The sequence below is a fragment of the Lichenostomus cassidix genome, chromosome 5 (genome assembly GCF_008360975.1).
Source record: "Lichenostomus cassidix isolate B80296 chromosome 5, HeHo_3.0, whole genome shotgun sequence".
Lineage (NCBI taxonomy): Eukaryota > Metazoa > Chordata > Aves > Passeriformes > Meliphagidae > Lichenostomus > Lichenostomus cassidix.
In genome coordinates, this window is record NC_139486.1 from 7,879,970 (window position 1) to 7,898,554 (window position 18,585).

The 18,585-nt window shown below is 42.8% G+C and overlaps 1 protein-coding gene and 1 pseudogene across 6 annotated transcripts; both read left to right on the plus strand.

Moving 5' to 3' along the window:
- Positions 1-347: 347 nt before the first annotated feature.
- On the plus strand, positions 348-5,176 carry LOC146435883 (SHC SH2 domain-binding protein 1-like; annotated as a pseudogene).
- CDCA4 (cell division cycle associated 4) lies at positions 4,390-13,034 on the plus strand. Of its 6 annotated transcripts, XM_085061190.1 has the most exons (5): positions 4,390-4,562; positions 5,239-5,384; positions 8,069-8,149; positions 10,014-10,291; positions 10,452-13,034. In XM_085061190.1, the coding sequence occupies exons 4-5, from the start codon at positions 10,289-10,291 to the stop codon at positions 11,205-11,207; spliced, it is 759 nt and encodes a 252-aa protein (XP_084917316.1). In that variant the 5' UTR covers positions 4,390-4,562; positions 5,239-5,384; positions 8,069-8,149; positions 10,014-10,288; the 3' UTR covers positions 11,208-13,034. The 6 variants fall into 6 exon arrangements, with proteins under 6 accessions (XP_084917316.1, XP_084917314.1, XP_084917313.1 ...); XM_085061188.1 differs by lacking the exon at positions 10,014-10,291 and having other exon boundaries at positions 5,211-5,384; XM_085061187.1 differs by lacking the exon at positions 10,014-10,291.
- The last annotated feature ends 5,551 nt before the right edge of the window (positions 13,035-18,585 follow it).

Consider the following 18,585-nt stretch of genomic DNA (forward strand, 5'->3'; position numbering starts at 1 on the left):
TGAGATCCTCTCACTGTAGCTACACAGAAAAAAAAAAGAAAAAATAAGGAAAGGGGACTTAAGTACCTTACTCTGTATAGATGATGCTATCACAAGAAAGAGCAATGCAAATGAGCTCTTCGAGCTGTGATCCTTTAGGGAACAGCCCCCACACTGCCTGGAAAGGGGCCTCACAGTGGCTCAAGGGTTCTTGCAGGATTTGTTGTGGGAATAGCTATTTGAATTCCTGCTGATCTGGGGCTGCAGGGGGGCATGGGAGGATGGTCAGGCTCTGCTGCCTCCAGCTGTTAGAGGTGGGGGCCTGTGGGAGCAGCCGAGGTGGCAGAGTCTAGATCTGCTCCAGGAAGATGCTGAGTGGCTGGAGTGATTCTGGCAGTCGTGACAAACCAGGCACTGCTTTAGGAAAGATTGTGCCCAACAGGAATGTACTTTTTCCAGCTATTTTTCACACTGATCGTCTTTTGTTTCACAAGCAATTTAGAGATTACCAGAATTACATCTTGGCTGGCTTAATGTTGGGGATTACATTAGGTTTACTAATAGAATATTAGAAATTAATTGTCTAGGGTTAAGTTTAATTGTAACTCGCTTACAGTTGACTGTGAGTGGGTCCTACTCAAAGCTTGGTGTCAGGCAACTTAAAATGAATTGTTTGTTAGCATGGACAGCTAAGCAGGGGAGTAAACAGAGAAAGACTTGTTATCTTCAGATAAGGGTTGAGATCCTGATGGGCCCCAGGATGGAAGATAAGAACAGTTAATGGCTTGCCCACGTGGACATGGAGAAAGAATCCCATGAGGTGTCAGAAGACTCCAGACCATAAACCACTGTTGGGCACAGGAAGAGCTCATGAAGGTCAGGTGCACACACTGTGAGGATATAAAGGCCCAGAGATTTCTTTGTTTGGGATCCCTCTCCAGAGGCCCCAGCTCAACCTGGAATAAACCTACTCTGCATCAGATCCTAGGGTCCAAACTCTTCCTTAATACTGCAAAGCTTCTGAGGTGACAATTTACAGCTGAGTACTTGGACAAAGTCCTTGCACCATGTTGGTAGCAGGAAATCTGGCATACAAATGCGTTTGAGGTGTTGGGGTGGCTGGTATGGAGTACTCAGCTCTGAAAAGCAGTTGTGAAACTCAGAGTGTCTTTTCTGTGTGAGTCATGGGACAGCAGGAACCCTTGAAGCTTAAGGGACACCAGATACCACTGAGGGAGCTGTGGGTTGTGTGATGAGTCAGGAGAGTTCGACCAGACAGCACAAACTGTAGAGCATGTCAGGCTCTTCTACCAGTGCATCTGGTGAACTGGGACGGGGAGAAGGAGAAGGATGACTTGGATTACATTGTGTGATGTGTTGAGCCTTGACTGAGGTTGCATTCTGACAGCTGAGAACATGGTGTGATTCTGGGCTTTTAGCTGATTGTGGTGAACACCTAGAAATACGGTTTCACCGTGATCCACTGACAGCTGTAAATGCCTGTTATGAAGCAGACACAGTCATCATCTGTCCTGGTCACTATGTTCTAGATGGCCTGTTCTGTAGAGCTCATTCAGTTGAGCTCAAAGGTTATGGCCTGCCAGAAGGTATTGTGATTAAACAAAAGCAAAAACAAAACAGAACAAAAAAAAACCACCAAAAAAACCAAAACAAACCAAGAGAAAGGAGACCTCTTTCTTGACTGTACAGAATCCAATATAAGGATCTGCCAGTTTGAAGTGAGTGCAACATGAAATTGTAGAGGAGGTTTTAAATGTCCATGATGGAAAAATCACCCTGGAGAAGTGTGTGTTAAAATATAAAACCAAAGGTATAACAGTGCAAACATCAGCCAAGCTATTAATGAAAAACTCATTGTGTGATGAAAAGGCTGCTGGTGTGGAAATATATCCAGGTAGTGCATGCACTCTGATGCAATGGCATGCACTGCTGCAAGGAAGGAATACCTATAAACTTCTTCTTAGATGAATGTTATGACATTCCCAAGGTAACCATGGTCAATAATGTGGTCCAAAATAATGAAGGATATCATGTAGTCCTGGAATGGAAAAGGAAGTTTTGGTACCTTTCTTTTCTGACTCTTGTGACTCCTACTGACATTGCAGTAAGAGATTTGCACAAGATATTATTTTCACTGCTCCTTTCCAAGGACTTAACATGTTCCACCAGCCTTCCATAATGTTACTAAAATGTGACAAATATGTATTAACAGTATATACATTGCATGTGGAAACTCTGCTTCCTTGCTGCAAGTGTGGGTAATATGGTAGAGAACACCTAAATGCTTGCCACACAGTGACTTTTAAAGAAAAGCCTGTGTCAAGTGAAAGCCTAATGCTAAGACTGGTTGTAATTGAGTCTCAAGTTATTCATCAGATCCCATGCCATGTTTTGTTCTTTGATGTTATGCCTTTATTTCTCAAGTGAAATCTTTTATTAAAAGATTGAAGTTTAAAAAATACATATAAATATATGTATGTGTATATATATAAAAGAAAAAACAACAATAACAACAACAAAAATCAACAGCAACAAGATTGGCGGAGTTCAATAAGCATTTGGATAATGCTTTCACATTGTGTGATTCGTGGGGTCATCCTGTGCAGGGCCAGGAGCTGAGACCCCCATAATCCTTGAGGATGCCTTCTAACTCTGGACATTAATGTTAAGCTGAACAGAGCACAAGAACATCTCTGTGGCATCATTCTTGCACAGCTTTAACTTGTGGTTTTGACTATTATGCCGTGAGACTGGTGCCAGAAACTGTAAACAACGAGAAATACTGCGCTTTGCAACCTGTCTCGTCCCAAAAGCACATCTCGCTTTGCTATGGAAATGTTATTTCCTCCTGCTTTTCTGTATGACGCTACAGCTCTGCTGTTTCCCAGCCCTTCCTACGGAGCCTCAGCCGCAAGGCTCGCCGATCCTCCAGCTCCTGCTGCCTATCCCACCCTTTCTCCATTTCCTTCCCCTCCCCGTCCCGCCGCGCCCCGGGGGCGGGAGGCAGCAGCTGCCGCCTCTGCGGCTCTCGGGCAGCCCGGGCCAGCCGCCCCTCCTTCCCTCGGGCTGCTCCCGAGCAGCGGCACGTAGCTGCACGGCCGGGAGAGCGACCGACAGACGCTGGGGCGGCCTAAGTGGTTGCAGATGTGCAGCTGCGCCGGGCTGGGGTCACAGCGGCGAGCAAGGCTTGAGGAGGGGGTTGCGCTCAGCGGGGCGGCGGCAGCTTTAGGGCAGAACCAATTAGGTTGGAAAAGACTTCTGAGATCATCGAGTCCAAACTGTGACCAAGCAGGATCTTGTCAACTAGACCTTTTCTTCAACACCTCCAGGGATGGTGACTCCAAGCCCATTCCAGTGCCTTAAGCACCTTTTCTGTGAAGAAATTCTTTCTAATGTCCAGCCTAACCCCGCCCGACTGCAGCCTAAGATTACATTCTCTTGTCCTGTCGCTTGTTACCTAGGAGCAGAACCTGACTCCCACCTGGCTATACACTCCTGTCAGGGAGTTGAGGAGTGATAAGGTCCCCCCGAGCCTCCTCCAGGCTATACACCTCCAGCTGCCTCAGCTGTTTCTCATAAAATTTGCGCTCCAGACCCTTCCCCAGCTCCCTTGCCCTTCTCTGGACATGCTCCAGTCCTTCAATGTCCTTCCTGAACTGGACACAGCACTCGAGGTGTGGCCTCACCAGTGCCCGGTACAGGGGGGCGATTCACCTCCCTGGTCCTGCTGGCCACACTATTGGTGATAGAGGCCAGGATGCCACTGGCCTTCTTGCCCACCTGGGCACTCACTGCTGACTCGTGTTCAGACAGCAGCTCCCTGCGGGGTGTGAGACATCACCCCTGCCCCCGGCATGAGGGTTCCCGGCTCTGACTACGAGACCCGGGGCTCGGCGGCCGGGCCCGAACAGGAAATGCCACAGGCCTTGCTAATAGTCCTGAGGCCTCCTGTCACCCCCGCGGGGCGCAGCGCCGGGACTCCCCAGCCCTGAGGGAAGTGGCGCCTGACGGCGGGAAGCGCCCGGGCCGGGGCGGCCGACGCGCTCTCTCCCCTCCCCCGCCGCGGCTCCCCGCAGGCTGCAGCGCGGCCAGGTCTGAACCTGTTCCCGCCGGAGCCCATGGCCGGGAGCCCAGACGCGCCGCGGGGCCTTGGCTGCCGTTTGAAATCGGGACGGCCCCGCCTCGCCCCCGCCCCCGCCTCCCTCAGCCTCTCACGGCCGAGGGGAAGGACCCGGCCGCCATGGCAACCCCACCGCCTCTGGGGGCGGAGCCCGAGGGCGGGACAGGCGGGCATCGTGACCAATCGCAGCGGCGAGCGGCGCCTGCACGACTTGACTGCAGCCAATAGAAGCGGTCTCCGCTCCCTGGTGGGCGCGGTCTCCTCGGAAGGCCCGCCCCCGGCGAACGCGAGTCCCTTTGTGGGGTTTGACAATAAGATGGCGGGCGGGGGGAGGCGGGGCCGGCTGGCCCCGCCCGTCCCTCAAGCGCGGAGCGGGCGGTGAGGCGGGAGCGGAGCGGGCGTTCCTGCCCGGGCGAGCGGCGGCGACAGCGGCGGCAAGGCGGTGAGTACAGTGGGCTGGGTCGGGCTGGGCTAGGTCGGACCCGCGAGAAGCCGGTGCCGGCGGTATCCGTGGAGGGGACGGAGTTGATTCAAAATGGCGGCGGGAGCGCGGGGCGATGAGTAACCGCCGGGAGCGCCGAGGGCTCCGGGGCGGGCGGGACACGGGGCCCGTTCCGCACTCCTCCTCCGCTCGGTCTCTTCCCCAGCCGCAGTCCCTCATCGTCCGCGCCTCCCCTGGGCACCCCGCTGCCCTCCCACCGCCGGGGAGCTCCCCCTCGCTCCCCGCCCCGGTCCCGCCTTTCCCCCCGGCTCTGCGGGCTCCCCCCGCTCAGCTCTCCCGGCCCCCGCCTGCGTTTCCACGAGCTCCTGCCCAGCTGCCCAGCCTGCTCTTCCCCGGCTGTTGGAAGCCCTTCGCAAATCCCTCGAGCCCCGGAGAGGTGCCTCCCGGCCCCTCACGCCCCGGGGGTGGGCAGACCCCAGTGTTCCATAGGGGCCTTTGTTCCGGTCCGAACAGAGACGTTTCTGGCCCTACCAGCCCACTGCTGTGTCTACATCCCAGCTTGTACCTCGACACCAGCATATGCGCACACGTGCTTGTCTAAAGAGGAGGGGTAGCTCTCTTTCCGTCTTTTTCTCCACTGTTACACAGAGCTTTGGTTTCTTCCCACGGTTCTTAGAAAAGCCAGTGTTGGAGTGGAGAGGATTAGAGTGGTAGAGGGGAGATACGGCTCCTTCTTGCCTTCCCGTGCTAACCATCATCACTGTACTTACGGCTGTACAAAAAGCAGCACTGTGCTTCACTGAACCTCCAGCACTGGCCTAGGTAGGTCTTGTCTGCTTTCTCCTAAAGATAAGCACTGCTAAAATTCCCTATCTTCTCTGTTACCCCAAATAATGGGAAGCAGCCTTTTTTCCTTATGTACGTAACTATATCTTTGGCAGCGTGTCACTGTATGAGTCTGAATTGAGTGTGAATCTGGAATGTCTTAAGTCGATGCTCTAATAAGAATTGGATCAAGTTTCAAGCACCTTATTTGTAAAGCAGACTGGGAATTTGTCTATCCTAAAAGCAAAACTTGTAACGAATTACATAATACTGTGCTCTTATTAAAAAAAAAACAAAAACAAAACACCAAAACCAACAAAACTCTTTTATCCTAGTGCATTATGTGGCAGCTAGCTGTTGTCTCCTTGACATCGTTTTTTTTGTATAGCTGTTTCAAACAGCAGTTTAGTTGGGCACACAAAGTTTGGGCTCCTGACACTGGGAAAGCAGTGGAAGAAAGGACATGATGTAGCTAGTTCAGATACTGCCTCTTGGACAGAGAAAGATGCTGCTTCAAATTACCGGGGGATTTTGAACACCTTGGCTCTGAAGCTGCAGCAGGCTTGCTCTGATGTACGAAAAGGTTTTTTACACAATGGCTAATGCCTTTTTGAGTATGTTAATACATAAATCAATAGGAAAAGGTACTTAGATATTAATTAATTATGTTTCAAATGTAGCGTTCTCTTGAGATGAGTGCTTGTTGGCGATAGTGCAGAGAAGTCTGCAGGAGGTCATTTGTGTACAAGGTTTTAATTGCATCTGATAATAGCCATGAAGTAAATGTGTTTTTACTGAGAACTTGGTTTCTGAGGCACACATGTATGCCAGTTCATAGAACCCAAAGAAATAACTGCTGTGATGGACGTATTCTTCAAGTTTATACTAACAGAGATCCATGTGGTTTGGTTATTGCCCTAGGGAAGAGCCTGGAATCACATGCATCAGGTTTTACACATTATTATATTGCATAGGAAAACTTTCCTTCTGTAGTATGTAAATGGGTTATGGACTGGACTGGTCTACCAGCATCCCCTGTCATTTAGTTTGTGGATGTAATAATGGCTCTTTTACCAAGAACTCATGGCAGTGGTCACCTCCTATTGTCCCCTGTTTTGGAAGGCAAATGGCCACAGCCTCTTCCTCTAAAATTGTCATATATACCAAATAGCATCATAAAATATTTCAATTTGTTTTTCTCACAACTGCACCATCTTTACCTGTAGTTATTGGAGATGGGGGGGGCGGGGCATGTTTGGTAGGTTTTTCCTTGGTTGGGTTTTTTTAAATTAAGTTTATGCCCTTGTCACCTACCCTCCAATAAAGTAGAAATTCTGGGATTCAAATAGTTGCCAGACACAGGCTCTCAAAGAGATCACTTTTCATTTATATAGTGTTTTGAAAGTATACCTGGAGAGCAAAAACTTCTGAACTTTTATAGTGTCATAAGGTGTTTGCCAGAAATAAGAAATAGTTTATTGATTTGATATGGTGTCTGACTGAAGTTGTAGTTCAGATGCCTTAAGACATTGTTTTTAAAGTTGCTGTGAGTTCAATCCATAAAAGAAAATGAGACTATGAGTTGGTTGAAATACAGTTTCCATGACATAACAGCATTAAGTCTGAATATCTGGGACCAAGTCAAAAGAGTTTGGCTTGAGAATGTTAAAGGTGGTTTTTTTTTTCCATTGTGGTATTTTAACGAGTATGCAGCTTCTTGAGGAAAAATATGTTTTCTGCACTCCCATCCCCAAGTCCTTTGTCAGCCATCTTCTTCCCCCCGTATTCGAGAGCAAACAATCTTGAATAATTGTTTATTTATACACAAAACAGAAAACAAGAATAGATGTACATGTGCATCCTCTTTACTTACTTCTTTTCTATGTATGCACTTCAGTTGCAGACATGGAATTGTCTTGTGTTGCACAGACATGTCTAGAAAAGTATCTGAATTGTTTCCATAATTTATTATTAAGGTTTCTGTAGCCTGTTGAAACAGCATTCTTTTTAGTTTCATTCATTAAGGGAATTGCTGCTTGTGATGGGAAGTTGTATTTGATATGCCAAATCTTACTTTGCTTTAATTGTGTTTTAAAACCTCAGCTTTTATAGTTAAAGCATACTTTAATTGCTGTTGTTACTTTTGTTATTGTCATCTTGCAAAGTAAATCTTATAAAGTTTCTGTGCTGGTAAAGAAAAATTGTCTCATGTTTTGCTATGTTTCAGTTTTGTGTTTGTGACAGCTCATTTTGTCTAGATGCTACAGAGATGGGTTTGTACAACATGGGTTTGTACAACAAAGGTGAAAACTATAATTTTGTAATAAAAGTAAGATTTGCTTTCATTAACTTTTTTTTGTGCACACTTAATCTTTGATGCTCATATGAAAAATTTTTGTTCGCTCTTTAGATGGCAAAGGTGTTGGCATAAGGAAGAGGCTGGTCCAAATGTCAGGGCAATAGCTTGGGACTTCGAATTAAACTGGCATTTTCCTTCTGCTACAGATTTTGGGTGTATTGCTGGGCAAATCACATTTGTGCTGTAGTTGTTTGGTTTAATAATACTATTCATGTTTGTGGGAATGATGCTCACATCGTACAGGATAGAGATACTGAAGCAAAACTAATTTGTTCTGAATCTCCTGTCCTTGCCTGACATCCTTCTTCCCTGTGCTTGGTAGGTGGTGCTCTCACTTTTACTGTATGGACTCTTGCTCAGTAGCATGGGAGAAGAGGAAGGACTGCATCAAACACAATTACTGGTACGTCACTTTTTAAAGCTTCTTAAATAAAACTGGAACCTGGTACTTTGTGCAGTCACGAGAACAGATGACAAAGAACTGGCTTTATGGTGTAAGATACTAATTGAAAGCAAGTTTTAGAATAAAATCAAGTGAGTGCTGTGAAAGGTTTCCTTTAAGAATCCATAAATGTTCTTCCTCTGCTTCTAGACGCCCAAGTGTGTGTGATGTGATGTATTGAGGTTTTCAAGTTTTCTCCTGTGTTCTGCTGGTGTGCCTTAGAAGGCATTTAAATGCCAAATTACAGATGTATGGAAACCAGGTTAACATTCAATTGAAGTTTTAATTACTCTTCACAAGAATGTAAGTTGAAATAAAAGAAGCTTCAAACTCTGCACAGTGTTTAATGTTTGATGATGTAATCCTCCATGGTTTGTACACAGCCCCAGAAGATGTTTCTAGAGGTCATTTCACATGGGGGGAGGGTGTGTTCAGAAACTACTGTACATACCAGTGTAGGAAAAATTAAATGGGTTAATATCTCTGATAGGAAGTTTGCAAGAATCTCAAAATCTGGAGAAGGAACTATCAAGCAATAACATGTGTTGTATTTAATGGAAGTAATGCAAGTATGTTATGTTTCAGGATGAAATTTTAAAAGAAATGTCCAAACTATTTAATACATTGCTAATCCATGGATAGCTTTTAAGAAGTTATGAAAAATTACCACAAGACCAAGTGCATTCTATATTGTAGTCTCTGCACATTATGATTTCTATAGAGTTTTGTACCTTCAGTGGAAAGAAATCTTTAAAGAGTCGGCAAATCCCAAAGAAGGTTATTTCATGGATATACACAGCGATGTAACAAATGTTGTACAGAGTCAGACCAAGTGTTTATCTAGCTACTGTGCTATCCCCAGGTTTTCACAGTAGATAAGCATGTAATGTATTTTGAAAGAAGCAGTGTTGTTGCCCTTTGGTGGATTTTTAGTGACTCTGAAAGAGCTGAGAGAGAATTCCTTGAAAATATGTGGAATGTACCATAGCAATCAGAAAAGCAAGGCAGAGTTTAGGGCTTATCAAGGAAAATGGGAAATGATATAGAAAGACACTGCAGTATTATTTTGGTTTTATCAGCTTTCAGTTGAAAAACTGTTTTGTTTGGGTCACTTGAAAAAAAAAACCCAAATAGTGGGCAAACAGGAATTCCAAGGACAGAAGACTTAGAAAGGAAATAAGGAAGAAGCATAAATGTACTGTTCGGGTACCAGCTTTTATTTGCAGCCTAATTTTTATAAGACTAAAAGAAGTGATATATACTGCATTTAAAAAAAAGTTACTTTGTATTTCAAGCGATCAGCTGCAATATTTGCATGAGACATTGTTGTCAAAATTAGTACAGTTCAGAAGAAGAGCTGAGCCTGGTACTTGAGAGGTACCCCTTGGAAAATTCAGCTAGGGATTTTAGGTGTGAATACTGAAAAACCTTCATGCACGCTATGTATTTTTAGCTGGTGAATCTAAACTAGGAATATCGGAATTTTGGTTTTACAGTCAACTGGGAAAGGAGTACAGAAGCCCATAGAGGATGACTGTGATTATCCTTACTGGACTTGCCCAGTTCTTGTTGGAATTACGTAGTTCACTTACTCACCCAAGGAAGGGAACTGGAAGGACTGCTTTGGGCACCTCCACTGAATGTTTCAAGTTACATGGAACAAATCTAGATATTACTCTCTTCATAGCCAAAATAAGCTAATCTTTTCACATATGCTGCCCAATGTTTTTTCCTTCATATTACTCTGTTAGGCACGTAAATGTTCTGGAGGGCTCAAATCTTTTAAAGATGGTGTGCCAGGTTGTATTTTTATTTCCAAAATTAGAGGTTAAGCATGCCAGTAGAAACTCGGGAGGAGCGAGGAGAAACTGCCTCTCCAGTAGGTGAAATTCAGCCGGTGAGATGTTTGCTTCTGTGCGAGGCAGCGGCTCCTGACTTGCACCAAGTGTGGAGGTTAATGGGAGCCGGGAGCTGGGAGCCCCTGCCTCTCTCCGATGCCATGCCTTGTGGACCTGCTCACCCCTGGTTCCCGAATGTCGCCTTTGGGACCCGGTCCACATGTTCCTGACCCCTGTTGTACCACACTGGCCATTCTAGAACATGGTATGACAATTCTGATGTTTCTATCTTAAATGAATTTGCTTTTTAATAAAAGATTAAAGTTTGCTGTTCTGTTTTTTTAGTCTCCTTTTTTTTTCCCCCTCCCTCTTGAGCTGTTTATGTTGTTCTCTATTTTCTTTCATTTGTTTGTTTTTTTTAACAGGACACAATGTTTGTTCGAGGATTAAAGAGAAAATGTTTTGATGGTGAAGAAGATATTGAAGGGACTCTGGCTGGTATTAAGGCTATTCCTTCCTATAATCTCCAGCGGCAGTCGCTTTTAGATATGTCCTTGGTTAAACTTCAGCTGTGTCACATGCTGGTCGAACCCAACCTTTGTCGGTCGGTACTTATAGCCAACACAGTACGGCAGATCCAAGAGGAAATGACTCAAGATGGGACTTGGCAGATGATAAATACACAGAGTACAGGGCAGGCATCCCTGGATCGTCTTGTTTCAACAGATATCCTCTGCCGTTCATCTAGGGATCAAGCTGAGGGAAAGCATGTTCCAGCCTATGGTACTTTCAATAAAGACTTTGAGAGTGACCAGGCACAAGGTGGTTCAGAAACTATGTCAACAGCCTCTTCGGTCCAAGTGCCAAGAAACCTGCAGAACAACGTGTGGGAAATGGAGAACCCACAAGAGAATAAAGGAAACTTTCAAAAATCTTTAGATCAAATATTTGAGACACTGGAGAATAAAAGTCCCAATTCGGTTGAAGATCTGTTTTCAGAAGTTGACAATTCTTACTATGATCTTGATACTATGTTAACAGGCATGATGAGCAACACAAAAATGGGACACTGTGATAGTCTTGAAACGTTTACTTCTCCAACAAATACAGCTTCTAACTCTAATTGTAAATCTGATCTTAATGACCTCGATCATATTGTGGAAATCCTTGTTGAATCCTGAACCTCCTTGTGTAGGAGGTAAAGATCTGTTAATGGGAAGAAAAGACTTGAGAAAGCAGTTTTCACAGTTTGTTCTATCAAATCTGCACGAATATTTTACAAATATCTATATATTATATAGATAAATATATTAAGAAGCACTTCATATTGCAAAATAGTGTTAACTCTTAAAGTTAACCTGCAACTTGTAGTGTAATAATCTGATTTATCGTCCACTGAACTGTAAGTACGTACGGTAAATGTTTCTATGTTTGGGGTCCAAGGCTCTTGCAATTGGGTTCCTTTTATCAATTTATTTTAGCCTTTGATGAAGGATATCCTCAGTGAGAGGTATTCTCTCATCTTCTTATACTTCTCCCATAAAAATGGTAATAAACAGAGAGAGAAGTTGGATAACTGGTTTTCTATTTTCATCCAGTTTCCACTTTGTTACACCACGAAATTCCTAGTCGTATCTTCTGCTTTGTTTTAAGTCGCTACATGGCTCTTAAAGAGCAGTATGCAATAGTTCTTGTTATCCTTGCTAGCTTCGTCTGGGTTTTGCTACAATTTTTACTTCAAAAATAGTTTTAAAGTGTTTATTGGTGTTTAGATTTTTCCAGGTATTTTCCTAAAATCTATTTTTTACTACAGATGTTATGTCAGCTGCTAACTTAGTAACTTTTGATCATATCTGCAGTTGATATATTTTTTGCAAGATTTTCAAAAGGGATTTTTTTTACCATGAGCTACCCAATGTAGTTCAGTAAAGTGTATGTAAATGTAAATACACAATTTTATACTTTGCATTAAAATGTAAGAGCTGTTTTCATGATTGTGTTTCATAGAGTAGTGCTTTACTAAATTGAATATTGTACATTTATGCTTTTCATACCCCACATACTTGAGTATCATTATAGGATGAGCTTTGATCCAACTAGATACAATTACATTTAATTCATTTCAGACCATACTTTTTGTTAACTACAAACCTAAGTGATGTAGGTGTTTATTTATGTGTATTTATATGTAAATGTCATCAAGTGAATTGTTTATCATTGAAGTCTACCATCAAATATTTGTTTATATGGGATAACTATCTTGCACTAATTACTACAAAAAGTGTTATTAGCGGCCTTTAAATCTCACTGGTTGGTATGTCATGATGTCTTGTCATAATTAATATGCTCCACTCTTACCAAGGATTTCCTCTTGGCTTTTTTTTAATAACAAAAAATAATACAACACGGGATGGTGGTCTTTTCTTCCAGCACATTCGGTTTAGAGTGTGTATAAGCTTCTTCCTATGAGACTTATTTGGGGGAAAGGGATAATTCAAGTATAGCATATGATTTCATTATAAAATAACAAATGTTTACCATCAGAAGCTGCTACTGGGGAAAAGCCCCAAGCTAGTAGGGAGGGGGGAAAACAGGGATTGGTTTCTGGAATGTGTTGGCAGTGTCTGTGCCAGGGAAGACATCTGTCTGTAACTCAGTTGTTTTCTGTAGATCTCAACCAAGCAAGTTGCTGAACGTGAAAAGAGAACCTTGCTGTGTCTGACAGGCTCTGCCTTCCCTTGAGTGCCCTTACCTACAATGCAGATTCTCAAACCTGGAAGGGGGATTGGAGGTGGGGGTGCCAAGGGGATGTTGAGAACATTGAGTATCAGCTCAAGAATAAGGAGACCACTGAGCTTATGTGTTTTGGAATAATTACATAATTTTGCTGAATTTTTCAAACTCAACAATTGAATGTGTATTGGCTCCATCTAACGAAACCACACACTTGGTATGACTCTTCAGTGAATTGGAAAATGTTTCTTTGTATTAAACTTGGCATAAGATAACCTGTAGTTGCTGTAGTAGTTAAACTTTGCTTTCTCACTTAAACCTTGATTAATAACTTCATGTTAAAGGACAAAATAGCACATAAGCACTTGAAAGTTCGGTCTGCAGGATGTAGCTGGAGCAAAGAGAAGCCAGTGTTGCATGTCTTAAATGAGAGATCACTCATAGGTATTGCAGTAATAAATGAGGATTCAGGAGGATTCAAATATAGATACAAATTGTCTCATCTCACAGTGAAGTAAGTCTGGCTTACTTGATAGTGTTTGTTGTAATACCAGAGATTCCTTCAAAAATTACAAATCCACAGGTAATTTTTCTTGATGCTTTTCTGTGTGTGAACCACTGAATTGGACAGCACATGCCTTAGGGTAAAACAGAAAGCCAGACAGTTTCAGAATTTTATAAAGGGAACATCAGCATTGATTGGAATAACTAATATCTTCCATTCTTCTGGGAAACATTCCCAAAACTGCTCTGAACTGCAGTTGAAAACCCCCAGGTCTGAGCAATTCTGGGTGTTCCCCTCTGCCCCTACACCCTCTATTTTCATTAAATGAGCAATTTCATGTTAAGATATTTTAAAAATGTTCTTCCCCACCTCCTTAGTGTGCATCAGTCTGCATGTTACAGATAGGAATCAGTATAATTTGTTCATAGCCGTTAAACTGTATATGTCAAATGCACATGTGTGTATTTATAAGTCTATCCTTTATTACTGTACAAAGCATCTAGCTGGGTGCATTCCTTTACTGAGGAAGCTGTGCCTAGTTAAAACAGTTTATAGAGACTACTTGGCTTAACGGGAAAGGTATTAGGTAAGTGTGCATTTATGGAGTTAAGCATTTAAACAGAAATATATATCCTGTTTTATTGCATTCTTAAAACTTACGCCAAATCTTATGTGCTTTTACAAGCCTGATATCTTGGCTCAGCAGATATAAGAACTGGTATTGCTGAAACTTGCACAGTCACCATGCAGAACTGATGTGTGCCTACAACTGGTCTGGCTTTGCAGACACCAGTCTGTAACAGCAGCCTGTCTCCCTATTGCTTTAATAGTGTGTCTTAGTCGAATTCAGCTTCTCATGCTTCACTTCTCCTGTTAAAAAAAAGAAGAAAAAAGGAATAATAAAAAAAGCTTTCTTTTCTAACTGCCATTGTAATTGTTTTGCTAGTCTAAAGAGGTATTGGTTAAATATACATCACTTAAAGGTTAACACAGTATGCTTCCCCTCTATGTGATCCTCTAAGGTACTGAGAGACATCCGAAATGAAAGGGTGTCTGCAAGATGGTGAATTCTGAAAGACTTTGTGAGCTGTTACTACAAATGGTGAGAGATTATGCTGGTGGAGATTTTTTTTTTAATTTCTACATGTAAATAAGAAATTAAAAAATAAAATCCAACCTTGGCCTCTTAAATTAGGAAAGGCTTCTGACAGATTTTTTTGCCACTTCTAGCAGCCTGTTTTCTCTTTTGCACTCCTAGGGAAGAGTAATGGATCTTGCATGGCATCAACACCGTGTGTGAAACATGGCTGTTGGTCTTCCTAGTGTCATGGGCTGTAGACTCGTGCAAAAGAAAGCACTGTCAAGCACATAGCTAATATCCAATCTGCTTCCCTTACAGGTAACACTATCTGTCCCCTTCTGCCTCTCTGCCTGTGGTTTTATTTCTCCTTTTCCCTTGCCTGAAAATCAGAGCTTCTGGAGCTCAGGCATTCAGCAAAGGCAAGAAGTGCAAGGATCCAGGCTGCTCTAACCAGGGCTTGTCTGCTTATTGCTTCTCTGTTTGTGTAGTGTTGGTTTCTTTTAACTCCTTCTCTCTGCTGCAGCTCTGTGAGTTTGTCTAGCAAAAGACATTGCCTGTCTCTATGAAAGTAGCTATATTTGCTTAAAGGACAAATTTGGTCAGTGAAGAGAGAATCAGGTCTTTGAAAAGGCACCTTTCCTGACCAGGCTGCCTTGGAGGTGCAGCAGTGAAGGGTTTCAGCCTGGAGCAGGTTAGGGATTCACACAAGCGCTGAGCCTTCAGACTCACCAGGAATTACCTGTTTTTGAAGCCTCCTTAGACTTTTTTTGAAGTCTGTGATGCTTTAGTAAGCATTTTAAAAGGCATTATTGTAAACTGACTGAGAGTATAGTTTAATATTGTAATTACCAGACCATTATGGATTTTTTGTGTCTCAGAATATTGATTTGTGTGACTGTTTTACAGTCCTGCAACTTATTCCATATTCCCTTGTAAGTAAACAAACTGTCAAAAGCTAGAATGAAAAAACCCCAACACATTTGTTTTCTGACATCTATGATAAAACAAATAAAAATGCTTTCAAAAACAACTTCTGTTCAAAGTGAAAGTATGCTTGTGTCTGAGGCCTAGGATGTATAGCCCCATATGCAAAAAAACCCATGACTGATGATGACAAATTCTGTTTGCTCATCAGTTCTTAAATGAGTGTGATTTCACACTCTGTGACTAATACTAAGAGTACAAAGCCACCAAATTTCAAAGAAATGAAATAAACATCCTGGGAACATACATATTTTTGTAAATCTGGCTTATCAAATACAAGTTTTTGCAAGGATTGTCTGAACTTCTTTTGGTGTCTCTTGCAAAGTTGACAGTTAAGATAAATTTTCCTATTTTTTCCAAGGAATTTTCTCGGAGAGGTGAAATCCCATTGAATTATTTCAGGAAAGAGATTTATTTCAGATGTTTGTAGTGCCTTAAAAAAAGAAAGCAGATAGTGAAAAATACTAGAATTTCATTATCTGACATGACTTTCATAAGTTTGTATGGTAGTTCTTTCTTAAAAAAAGCCAACAATTACTCATATGCTTAACCCACATTCCCCCCAAATGAGGGGTTTATGACCTGATGAATTATTGTGGTAAACGTTCATGCATAACAAACATGTCAACAGGAAAACCTAATGCTAGAGGCCACTTTGCATTGCCAGGGAAACATCTGAGTAATTCCAACTGTCATCTTTTTAGGGAAGAGTAATTGAAGATACAGGTGATTACATGACTTCTTGCAAAACCAGCATTAAACCGAAATTGTATCCCAATGTATGCTGGATTTGAAAGTCCCCTAGGAGCTTGTGGGAAGTGCAGGTATGTACTGCAATAGTAAAATGCTGCAGCAAAGGATCTGTAAATACTATTTTTCATGTTCCATTTACAGACAAGATTTGGAGAGGAAACCAAGAAGCAGTAATGCAACTTCAACTGGGGGTTGTACAAGTTACGAAGAAGGACTTCTAAAGGGAAGAGTAGGTGTGTTGATAAACAAACTCAAAAACCAAAAGTTTAATACTTAAAGGAAAAACCAAAACAGTACTTGTAACAAAATTGCTTTTCTGTGTTTGAAGTCATTACTGAGAGAAAGGCTAGATATGAAAGTACTGGGTGTTGGGATTATTTTGTGTCCAGTGAGCTGACTGAAGTTTAAGACAAAATTGTTGAATGGATAATTGTTTAACTTGAAACTCAGTACATCATTTTGTGTCTCTGCTCTGTTTGAAAGGTATGGGGGAAAATGCTTTTTCTTGTCATTCCTCTGACAAAAGAGAACAATGCTAATTTCCTAGTCCGAGAAATATTCAGTAAGGTGTTGTTAGGTTTTGTAATAACCATCTTGTGTCATGGCTTTTTCTGAAAAACTTGAGTAAGTGTAGAATTAGTTTGTTCACAGAGGCTTTACCACCAAAAAGAGGTTGTAAAACTAACTGGGCTTTAGTGCAGTGTGCTCTGCCTTTCTCACATCCCTGTGGAAGTATGGCCTATAGGATCATTCTGCCATTTGGCTTTAGAATAGCTAATTCATTTCAGTCAAATCCAGCAGATCTCACAGTCAGTACATTTTTAGAATTTTCCTAAGCATGGAGGTATTAGAAGAAAACAGCATTCTCTACTGATATCCAGTAATCCAGGTAAGGTAGAGATGTAAGTTTGCAGCCAGGAGACCAGCTTCAATTAGAGCTCGTACCTTAGACACAGAGGTAATTAATCACAGGCATAAATCCATAGGAAAGCAGTCTTCATTAGTTCCTGTGTTCCTGGAACCGTGTGTTTGAATAGATGCCTAGTATGAAGGTAAAAAGAAGTAGCAAACCTCTGGTGTTCCTTTCAGATGAGTTATATAGAGACCTTGATTGCTTGGGGGTTGGGTTTTTTCCTGGTTTATATGAAATTTGCTGCAAAAGCAAATATGCTGCTTGTGAGAATGGCTTCCTGGCCTGCTGCAGTGAGTATAGTCATACCGAAAGACTGTGTTTAAATCATAAAAAAAATCATATGTGGTCCTCTGTTTGCCTCAAGTTTAGTTCAAGTCAAAATGGGAGAGCATTAGACTCCTAGAACATGACCTCATTTGAGAACATAAGGGCCTTTTAAAAGAAGTTTTTTGTCAAGAAAGACCTTATATGTGAGCTCAGCCCTCTGAATCCTTCACCATGTGAGACAAGCATGGCTCCACTAGCACGAGATGTTAAATATTGCCAAGCTAAATGAGGTTCCAGTTCTTTTATGTGAATCCCTCTGTTAACACATGCAAAAAAGTGACCAAACCCTTTGCAAATAATCACCATATTTTGTGTCATTACTATTAACTTCTTCAAGTGTTATGCCATGAATCCAAAGTTCTGATGCATGTATTTAAACAACTCCAGGTTATTTTTTTTCTGTAGCTCTTGGCAGAGCATGCTTGAAACATCAGACGTTTCTGGAAACACCTGCTATAGAAGGCACATTCACCCTTTTCTATTGCACAGAACAAAAATTGGTTACAGACTAGCTAACCACGTCAGGTTAATCACCCAGGAATGAGTGAGGAGAGCAGGGTAACCTGTGTTGTCTTTCTGGAGGTTTGCTGGACTGGAGGACAATGGCTGCACCAGAGTCTCAAGCATTGCCTTGAGTTGTAGAATTGTCCAGGACTGTACTGGTGCTTCAGGGCTGCCCAGCGGTTATAGACTTTTGGCCAACAGGGGTGAAGTCTGCAAAGCCTACTCTCTGCTCCAGCTATGAGGACACTTTGGTGGTACTGCTAGTTAAACTACCCCTTTACATTCTGTATTAGACACAATGATTCCAGATCCGTCCCTTCTGCACCAGCTACCTTTGCATGCCTATCCTGTGTCTGTTCCTTGGAGATAATCCCTAGCATATGGCAGGGGTCGGTCCTGGTGCAATACTCCTGATTGTCCCTGGGTGACTTTAGCCGACAGAAGAATCCTGAACATCTCAGAGTTACTCCTCCACTCAAGCCACAGTGTGTGGTGGGAAGGAAAGGGGTACAAGGACTATCTTTGGTCCATTCCTGCCCCTCAATGCTGACACTGGTCCTGCACTTACACTTGGTGCAGCAGATGGACCATGGGGGTCAGGGTGTCACCCCTCAGCTATTCGGGGAGGCGACACAGCTCCGGCAGCGTGTCAAAAAGGATTCATTAGTGTTTCTCGCGGCAGCACTCCCTCCCCTTCTGTGCTCCGTGACCCCTGGCAGTGAGGTCAGAGCACAGCTGTGGCCAAGGAATCGGGGGCAC

Excerpts from the sequence above, each read along its gene's own strand:
- CDCA4 (XM_085061188.1), top strand. The coding sequence starts at position 8,111 with ATGGGAGAAGAGGAAGGACTGCATCAAACACAATTACTG. Across the intron at positions 8,150-10,451 it reads TGCATCAAACACAATTACTG|GACACAATGTTTGTTCGAGG; the intron begins GTACGTCACTTT and ends TTTTTTTAACAG.